This window comes from Nansenia antarctica (assembly GCF_963989245.1).
Source record: "Nansenia antarctica genome assembly, chromosome: 10".
Lineage (NCBI taxonomy): Eukaryota > Metazoa > Chordata > Actinopteri > Argentiniformes > Microstomatidae > Nansenia > Nansenia antarctica.
Genome location: NC_137680.1, coordinates 3,742,021 through 3,752,413, shown reverse-complemented (window position 1 = coordinate 3,752,413; position 10,393 = coordinate 3,742,021). Strand labels below are relative to the sequence as shown.

General features: G+C 42.5%; 2 protein-coding genes across 2 annotated transcripts in view; one reads left to right on the top strand and one right to left on the bottom strand.

Annotated features, from left to right (window-relative positions):
• Nucleotides 1-10,393, top strand: part of grik5 (glutamate receptor, ionotropic, kainate 5) — a gene marked incomplete at both ends in the record, with an annotated part of 113,672 nt that overhangs the window by 65,780 nt on the left and 37,499 nt on the right.
• On the bottom strand, nt 1,131-5,225 carry cd79a (CD79a molecule, immunoglobulin-associated alpha; the record flags this gene model as incomplete). Its single annotated transcript, XM_080541371.1, has 5 exons — nt 1,131-1,256; nt 2,006-2,068; nt 2,761-2,876; nt 4,544-4,906; nt 5,219-5,225. 5 exons carry the CDS (start codon nt 5,223-5,225, stop codon nt 1,131-1,133), a joined length of 675 nt encoding a protein of 224 aa, XP_080397497.1.

The window sequence follows — 10,393 nt, the reverse complement described above, 5'->3', positions numbered from 1 at the left end:
CACCGCCCTCCCTCTCAGATGTCTGGAGTCATACCTGAGCAGGGCCACACCTATAACCCAAACTCTAAGCCAGTCAGCGCCGTCTATACATTTGCGCAGCCTATCAGGATACTCCGATTTCATAAGCACCCGCCCCCTTTATTGCTGCGTTGCCCCTGGTTCCCCCCAAAAGCGTCCCTCTCTCCCTCTCTGATAATCCTGTCAAGTAAACAAAGTGGCTGTCAGTAGGTTGACAGACTGACAGCACAGACCGGTCGAATTGGAATAAATAAATAAATAATGGGATATTTTATATTATGTAAAATATAATATAAATATTATCAATATTATTATATATATTATAATAATAGTATTATATTATTATATTACAATATTATCAATATTATTATATTGGATAATATTATATTATCCATATATATTATGGAATAAATAAAGCGGGTTCCCTCTCCCTCCGATTGGCGACGGCTCTTTCAGCAACCTGAAATGCACCGTTATGTTATAATATACCATTATGCAACCTAGTTAGTAGCCTCTGCTAGAATTTATCCATAACACATTACATTATCAAGCCCTACTACATTAGGCTATAGTGAGATTAGGAGAAATACTTTATTGTCATAAAAAAAGCATAAACATTACAAACACTCATGAGTGGAATAGGATTACATACAGTACATAGGCCACTGGCATAATGAAGAGCAAATGGCTTAAGGCGTAAATTGTAAAATCACATTATGGAAATGGTTATCAAAAAGAGCAATGGTTGCAAGGGAAATAGGGTAAGTGCTCTCTCTAAATTCAAATGAATGCAGGAAAAAAGTCACATTTGACCTATTAAAAATTCCAATAATAGTCTCAGTATAATCAAACCATTTCTGCCCACTCACATGTACATTATCTACATTGACTCTATAATTCACCTCCTCTCAGTGTCTCTATCTTTTTCATAGTATCTTAAAGGGCACATTGTTTTTCTCCCTTTACTCTCCTCTCTGCCTTTATCTCTTTTTCCTCTCTCACTAAGTCATGCTCTCTCTCTCTCTCTCTCTCTCTGTCTCTCTCTCTCTCTCTCTCTCTCTCTCTCTCTCTCTCTCTCTATCTCCCTCCGCCACCCGCACCCCCCCATTCTTTCAAGGCTTCTCCAGTTGGATATCTTCCTCCTCTTCCACCATGTTTCCTACGTCTTGGTAATTCTCCTCCACCTGGGAGCGCTGGATCTGGTGGTAGGCGGAGGTGCAGTCCTCCAGATTCAGACCCTGAGAATTAATAATTGGGAAAAAAAATGAATAAATGAATAATTGAAAATAAAACAATGTAGGTCTATGCATACTTAAATATCTGTGTCTAGGGGCGCTTAGGTGGCGTAGCGGGTTAAGCGTTGACCATGTAACCGCAGGGTCCCCGGTTCGATTCCGGCCGGGCACATATCCTGCATGTCATCCCTCCTCTCTCTCTCTCTCACCCATCCTTCCTGTCTAAATCTCTACCGTCTCTGTCAATAAAATGAAAAATATGAGTGGGACTGCCCCACTCAGAAAAAAATAACTGAAAAAAAATAATATAATAAATATATCCATGTTTACTCTTGTATCGCTGTTCTGCAGCTGCTCTCACCCTTATCAGATGGGTGCCTGCTAGGTGGTATGCTGCCAAGATAGAGTGAGAATGACACAGAGAAAGAGAGAGGCTCTCACTCAAACCTAATGGTAAATGGACTGTCTTATATAGCGCCTTTATCCAAAGCGCCTTTATCCAAAGCGCCTCTCATTCACCCATTCACACACACATTCACACACCAATGGCGGCCAAGCTACCATGCAAGGCACCGGCCCGCTCACTGGGAGCAATTTGGGGTTCAGTGTCTTGCCCAAGGACACTTCGACATACAGTATGGCCATCCGGGGCTCGAACCGCCGATCTGCCAACCTTGCGATCATTAGACGGCGGCTCTACCTCCTGCACCACAGCCGCCCCCCTCACCTCACCAAACCTCACCAAACCTCACCTCATAGATGTTCTCTTCCTCCTCTTTGACCCTCCTCTTCTCACGTTTCTTGAGTTTCCGTGACTGCAAAGGAAGGGAGAGGAAGTTGGTGAAACCAGGAAATTAGGTCATTCCTCTTAATAGGCAATGGTGGTGGTGAACAATGTTTCAACATAGCAGAGATCTCTATACAGAAGAAAGTGAATCCCTTGAAAAATATCGTCTGCAAAATGGAAAAGGTTATTTGCTACTTCAGTTAATGTAAAAATAAAAAGTCTTCCTATGAATTAAAAACACAGCAACCATAAAATCTGGTGATATATTCTAGTTTAACAGCCTTTGTTATTTTGTTTCTTTTATTTGTATATCTTAAAAAGATGCTTATTATCTCCCTTACTAAAATTGTGCACACTGATCCTACATCACTAGGGTAAATGTCAGTAATGCTCTATCCACCACACCATCCCAGATGCTAGCCTGTATATCAGCATGGAGACTATGGGTATATCAGGGGCAGACTAGCGTTAAGGCCAATGCACACGGCGTGCGATTTTGTCGCACGACAACATTCGATTCTCAATTCACACCAATGAATGAATGAATGTGAATGGAGAATCGAATGTTGTCGTGCGACAATATCGCATCGCACGCCGTGTGCATTGTCTCATTGAGATGCATTCAAAACAATGGAATCAAATTCGGCGGTGCAACAAAATCGCACGCCGTGTGCATTGGCCTTTAGCCTTAGAAATGGTGGTGCTGCTTCACCCACTGACCTTGCAGAGCAACATGGACCCAGGCAGGACCACACACAACAGCAGTAACACTCCCTCCGCTGTGAGGATGCTGTTCTTCACGCTCTCACTGATATTCAGATTCTTCACCATGGGTTCTAGGGGAGGAAGAGGGGGTCAGAGGTCGTCAGACATAGGTTAGATAGTAGTCACCTCTGTGTGCGTGTTTGTGATAGGGAAGGGGGGGGGGGAGAGAGAGAGAGAGAGAGAGAGAGAGAGAGCATGACTTAGTGAGAGAGGAAAAAGAGATAGAGGCAGAGTGGAGAGTAAAGGGAGAAAAACAATGTGCCCTTTAAGATGCTATGAGAAAGATAGAGAGACAGAGAGGAGGTGAATTATAGAGTCAATGTAGATCATTCAGAGAGAAACAATGGTACCAGTGTATGTTGTGGTGTAAAACAAATGCTCCACATAATTTCCCAGGGAAAGCTTTAAAACATCCAGTATGTAACCTAATGGTTTTAATGACAATGTTTAACCAATCGGTAGTGATCAGGGAATCATATCCCCAAAATATTAATTGACAAATGTTTTGGTCTCGCGAAAACGCTTTCTTTCTTTCTTTCTTTCTTATTATACAGGAAAGGTAAAAGTAGCATTACAGATGTTAAAATATGTTACATTTAGACTGGCTTGACTCAGTTGAAACTGGTTGACAGACAGCAGGTTCCTGTTCTGCAGCACACAAAAACAGAATCACATAACAAAAACACTTTTTAAAATGGAGTGTCCTACCCGATACGCTGTTTGTATAAACACATGGTGTTACTGGACAGGTGGGTTCGAGGGCAGTGGACTGATTTTTGGACTTTTTGTCTCTGGTGTCTGTGTCTCTTCAAATCATGTACGCATGCAGAAACACAACAGCTAACCTCCGGCACTGCAATCTCATTTCGGGGGGTTTATATTATTAATAGGGAGGATGTTGTTGTAACCCTAACCCCTAATTGATCTGACATAATATACGCCCTGCTCTTTATCAAGCTTTACAATGTCCACATTAGCCATCTGAATTACATAGGGCGATTACCGCACAATATAGTCATTCACTTTATCAATATACGCCCTGCATTTTACAAGCTTTGTTTACAATTTCCACATTAGCCATCTGAATTAAATAGGCCGATTACCGCACAATATAGTCATTCACTGTGGCCTGTCTGTTACTGTGTACCTTAGATGATCAGGACATGATCTGATCTGTGCACTACAACTTAGATCAGGCATTGGGGTGGGCACACTTTAATGAGACTATCACATATTTGTAAAGAGACTACCACAATGATGTAAAGATTGACCATGAACTAATGTCCACAGCTACTGCCATTCATTGTGCCGTGTGGGACTATAGGGTTAACTGGATTTGTGGATTAGGATGTTTTTGAAATGCTTAGTTATCCCCCCCCCCCCCCCATGCAACACACGCACACGTACACACAGTAAATGTACTGTATAACAATGCAGGGTACTGTGGATGCAGACTTAAGCCCAATGCACACAGCGTGCGATTTTGTCACACGACAACATTCGATTCTCAATTCACACCAATGAATGAATGAATGTGAATGGAGAATCGAATGTTGTCGTGCGACAAAATTGCACACCGTGTGCATTGGCCTTTAGGCTTTTGAAGAGGCAGATCTGCCCATTCCTACAATCCCACACGCACACACGCATGCACACGCACACACGCACGCACACACACACACGCACACACACACACACACACACACACACACACACACACACACACACACACACTCACTGTAGACCTGCAGGAAGGTGCCGTGGGAGTACACAGAGGTCCGTAGGTCTTTGTGTTGGAGCAAGCACTGGTACAGGCCCGTGTCGTTCAGCCGGACCTCCCTCAGGGTCAGGACGCGACACAAGCCGTGCGAGGAGGACTTCTTCACCCCCACAGTCACACGGTGGTCCGAGTGTTCCACTGCCTTCTGCTCCACAGTGCAGTTGCCCATGGAGAAACAGGCCACCCAGGAGCACTCCACAGAGCCCCCCCCCCCGGTGACGTTGTAGCAGCACTCCAGGGTGGCGGTGTCAGAGAGCTGCACCCTCAGAGAGGGCCTGTCCGCCTCCAGGGCTATGTAGAGACGGCCGCCATGGGCAATCGCTGGGGAAGCAGAGAGCAAGTTTTGGGTTTGGGTTTTTTCTCTCTCTCTATCTCTCTCTCTTGTGGTTATATTTCATGGGAGGGTAAACTGTTCCTAGATTTTTGTCTACAGGGAAACACTACATTTACATTTTTGGCATTTATCAGACACCGACCTTTATCCAAAGCGACTTACAAAAAAAGTGAATCATCCATCCATCAATCATAATAAGAAAAAGAAATCTGTACTAGGAGCAGGGGGTCATTGGCAGTCACAATGCTAGAATGAAGAATTAAGCATGTTGCATCTCATTTGTGCAACATGTTGATTACCATACATCCTGTCCTGGGGGGGTTATGTAATCAATGTGTTTCCATAGAATTCATCTCTCATACCCACTGACAGACTCAGGGGGGGACGACTGCCCCTCCTGGTGCTCCCATGGTTGAAAAACATCTTGCTTAAGTGCCCTTTTGAGTGACGAAAATGAGAGGGCGTGCCTATTGGTGCCCCTCCAATGGTCTAAACTTGAAAAACGTTGCACTAAAGTGCCCTTTTGAGTGGCAAAATTAGAGGATGTGCCCTATTGGCTGCCCTTCCAATGGTCTAAACTTGACCATGTGCACTCATGGGGTCCCATGTTGTGCAGTAGGTGCCCTTTTTTCGCCCCCCTGCCCTTCAAACAGCCTGAGTCCGCCACTGCTCATACCCACTGAAAAGAGTTGCAGAAGTGTTTATGAGGGAGGGGTAGATTACAGGGTGTGACGGGACAACCATCTGTTCTGAAAGGAGATGGGGTTCACTGGAGCAGAACAGAGGGCTAAATATGTTTTTGACGCATATAAAACACACAAAGGGCTCTCACATCATAGTAAAAGTAAGAGGATTTCATGTTCAAAGTGGTCCATTCACTTGATTCAAAGAATAATCACTATTACTGACTCAGTTTAGCTTTCAAAACTTGGGACATCATTGCAATAATGAAAATCTGCCCAGCTGATCGATAGAGAAGGTAGCATGGTCATAGCCATCGCCTAAGCATGTCTCTGTTGAGTAAACACCAAGTAAACTTCTGACTGATTGAACAACAGTGACTGTACAGTGATGTACAGTATATACTGTATATTTCTCCTCTGATTTTTAATTATATTTGAATTTTGTACATAGCCTTTATTTATGTAAACCAGCTCCTTCCCTTCTTGTGATTTTTTTTTTTTTTACGTTTTTTTTTCTTCTTTCCTAACACCAGGGGAGCCACCCCTCCTAAATGTCGTTGTTTGGTACCTGTACTGTAGCAATGACAATAACGACCATTCATTCATTCATTTTGTAACTGTTTTTTTTTAAATTTGTTGTACGGCAACCTTGAGTGCCTTGAAAGGCGCCTTATAAAATAAATGTATTATTATTATTATTAACAGTACCCAAAATAATGATATTCTTCCAGTAAGATGCCCTTTACTCACCTGCCCAACAGTAGAGGAAACAGATTGTGATTGGCTGCATCTTCTTCACTAAAGGATTCTCTATTGAATATCTTTCCAGAATGACTGACTTGTCAGTCTGTTGTTCTAATGTTCTTGTCTCATCCAGCGTTGTCTCATCCAGCACACTGGTACCATGTACCTCCTTACTGCTGCCACATAGACAAACACACACGTCTGTATGTCCGGGGAAATAAAGTAACTTTGTTTGTCTGTACATCAGGATGTATGCTTGAGTGATTGTGCAGCGTTCTAGAACCTCCACCTGACTGGAACTACAAGGGAACTAACTGCCTTGTACATCTCAACAGTTTAAGGTGACTTCCTCTGCTCATCTCCATAACCCTCCATAACCTGAATTGAGCTGAAAAGGAAGGACTAAAGGATTTGTGAGAGAGAGAGAGCAAAATGGAGGATAAATGCCCATCCAATACATGCTTTCACCAGATCAACACAAGTCAGTGAAGATGACGTAAAGAAGATGAGGCAAGAAGGTTCAGACTTCAGACTCATTGTGACCAGAAGGTGACACACCCTATGGCCATAACAGTCCCGTGCTCTCCCATTACAACACCTCCATTTCCAGGTGTTTCCCTAAAGAAGGTTTGAAAGGTCAACAATAACTTTGGTTGAACCATGGACTGCACATCCCAGAGTTCATCTATCAGGGTATATACAGGAATCTTGAGGTTAATTTCAATACCGTTCTAAGACTTTTGTCAATATTTTTCCAGACCTCACCGCCACTTGGAGCTGTAACCGTTCACATCAGTGACACCTTTAACTTAACAGTTTTAGTTTGCAATAGACTAGACCACTATCATACAACAGAATTTCCGGTTCATCTTTGTTTTTTAATAAAACCAATAAAAACTTTTACTAAACGTTTTTAAGACTCAAACTCTTTGGACAGAGTCTAATTCAGAAAAATACCTACAAAATTCAAGACCTCATAAAATCGTGATAAGACTTTTTAATACTTATTAAGGGTCTTGATTTTCCCAAAAATGATTTATCAACTTTTAATACTTTTCAAGACACCGCGGATACCCTGATCTATACTCCCGGAAAAAGCTTAGTACAGATCAGTAGTACAGATCAGTAGTATAGATCAGTAGTATAGATCAAAGCAGTAAGAGAAGAGAACGACAAGAAAGGAGCTTGTTTCCCCCCGCCCCATTTATTTAAAAAAGACCCTGAAAATAATAACATTAATTTAAAAAAACAAACGTACCACAATTCTTCTTAAGTATACATAATTAAAAACCCCTCTTACACAATAAAATAATCAAAGCCCAAATACACAGTATAGTTATTGCATAATCATCTTTTTATAGATATACAGGTGTGGGTGGGTGGATGCCTGCGACACAGACCAAGACCCTAATTTCTACACAAAGTGCTAGCTGAAGCAAACATGGTTGGTCGCTGCTGGTTGGAATCGAGGTGGTGAACACACACATACACAGAGTTCGTACCCCTGAGAGAACCACAGGGGAGGTGCAGCTGCATAAACCCACCATACAGGGTATCCCCCCCCCCCCCCTCTCCAAAACCTGCCAATCAGAAACCTGGGATTAAAACCTCGAATGCATTGGTCACACAGCTCTTTCTTGAAGTAAATTTCTCAGTCTATACCTGGAAAAAAACCCTAATAGAAATAATACTCTCCCCAACTTGACAGTGTATGTTTACAAGAGAGCCCTTTGGAAAGAAAAAAACTTGAAAGCTTGATCGTCTGAACAAGGCACCCTTTCTCTATAAATACATTTTTTATACATCTAGCTATTGTATTTGTATATAGGATACACAAGGGAAGCAGAGGGGAGGGAGAGAGAGAGAGAGAGAGAGCGAGAGAGAGAGAGAGAGAGAGAGAGAGAGAGAGAGAGAGAGAGAGAGAGAGAGAGAGAGAGAGAGTTGACGGTGAGCACTCGTTGGTCTGCAGTCGTCTGCTGCAGTAAAGGTATTACTCTAAGCTGGTTTATAGGATTTCACCTGCTGATCACTGCAGTTCAATGGTGAAAAATCCCTGGTTGGCAATAATCTCTTTAACCTCATCCTGTTGTCATGCAATATGGTACTACAGTACAAGTGAACACGCATATTCACACACATGGTAGAATATAGATTGTATTTCTGTTCAAATGAAAGCAGACAGACAAGTGTCTTTTTTCTCTCTCTCCCACTATTGGCAAATGCATAGTACATAATTACATACATTTCTTTGAAAACAAAACAAAAAAACATACAAAAAGAAAAAACTCCCCGACCCGTTTAAGAAAATGAAATGAAATTTTAAAAAAAATACACAGCAACGTACAGTAAAATTGTGCGATAAGAAAGGTGTTCAGAGTAGTAAAGGGAGTGAGGGTGTTCCCAGGAAGAGGAACTGGGCTATACTGGAGACTCTCCACCTCTATACTCTATTTCTCTACAGGACAGCACTTTTACAACTTCTTCTAGTAGGAAGACAAAATGGAGAGATGGAGCACCGAGATGAACGACAGTAGAGAAACTCTAAAGGCAGGTATATAGAGCATAACAATACTTTCAACGGAGAGGAAAACAAGGCACAGGATGCTTTCGACTTTTTTTTTGTCCTGCCATTTTCTTGTGTTTCATAGGGAGTTGGGGGTGACATCAGGAGAGAGAATGGAGCGATTAGAAGGGAGGAGGGAGAAGAAAGGAAAAGAAAGGAGAGGAGAGGAGTGAAAGGAAAAGGCAGTGAAAATCCAACACAACACTTGTAACATTTTTTCAAAACCCCTGCCCTCTGCTTTGATATACATATAAACATAATTTGCATAATAATAACGACAACATTTTAGAGAGCTAGAGTGCGGGGGTGTAATAAAGGAGCGGTTGCTATGGCGACAGCGAGAATGCATAATTCAAAAAGTGATCAAGGTTACTGTTGTGATTACAGTACTAGGCGAGAGTGATGGCCGCTCTCTAGCCCTCGGCTCGTGCGTATCCGTGCATCCACAAGTCCACTGGCCCGGCTTCTCCTCATACGTTAACAGAGCGGAGCGTAGGACCCATGCAATAAAAATAAGATTATATCATATCTCTCATCTCAGTATTAGGCTATAATCTTCGTCGTTCAGCTGTCAGGGCATGCTGTTGTCCCCCCTTCTTCCTAAAACGTGCCCCCCCCCCCCTGTGGTCCCCTGACTACCGGAGGCTGGTCGTGTCATGCCATGTCTTTTACAGTACAGTATGACAGTATGTGGATGTGGGTTACAGCTCAGACATGCTGCGGCACTCTGTGGGGGTCCAGTCAAGTCTTGGTCAATAGGCTATTGGGCAGCATGGTTCCATGCATACGCTTTCTGTTCTTCACCCTTGTCCTCCTCTACACTTCCTGGCTATCTTTAACCTTTATTAAGCCAGGTACTGTAAGTCAATTAGAATAACATGCAGCCACCCACAGCAGGCTCCTGTCCCCTGTACAGCTGGCTCTGCTCTGAAGCCATGTGACCTCGGGGTTATTGGGAGTTTGGAGAGAGAGAGAGAGGAGAAGCAGAGGAGAAGCAGAGAGCCGAGGCTGCCCACCAATTCTCAAATCAGCATAAAGTGACATGCTAATATAATAAACGTAAGCGGTGTCATAATAACAATAATAATAATAATAATAATAATAACACCAACAATAATAGTAATAACAGCTAATATGAGGATCTACTGGTACATGGCTATTTCTTTGGTCCTGGCGCTCCGGAGTCCACCACTCTACTATGCTATTACTCTGAAAACTAACAAAATCATCCAAATAATACAAAATAATTACAATCAACTCTTGAAGACAAGAAAAAAAAAAATGAAACCAAAAAATACAACAACATTCTGTTACAAGTATTGCTACCATTGAAGAATATAACCTTTGTATCTGACTTAAATTGTATCTAACAGCATATCATACACATCATATCCCCCCTCCTCCTCTGCCTCCCTTAAGCTTCTAACCATAATTGTCAGCTGACATCAAAGCATGTGAAACCTTTTTCCTTTGTGAACACTGTT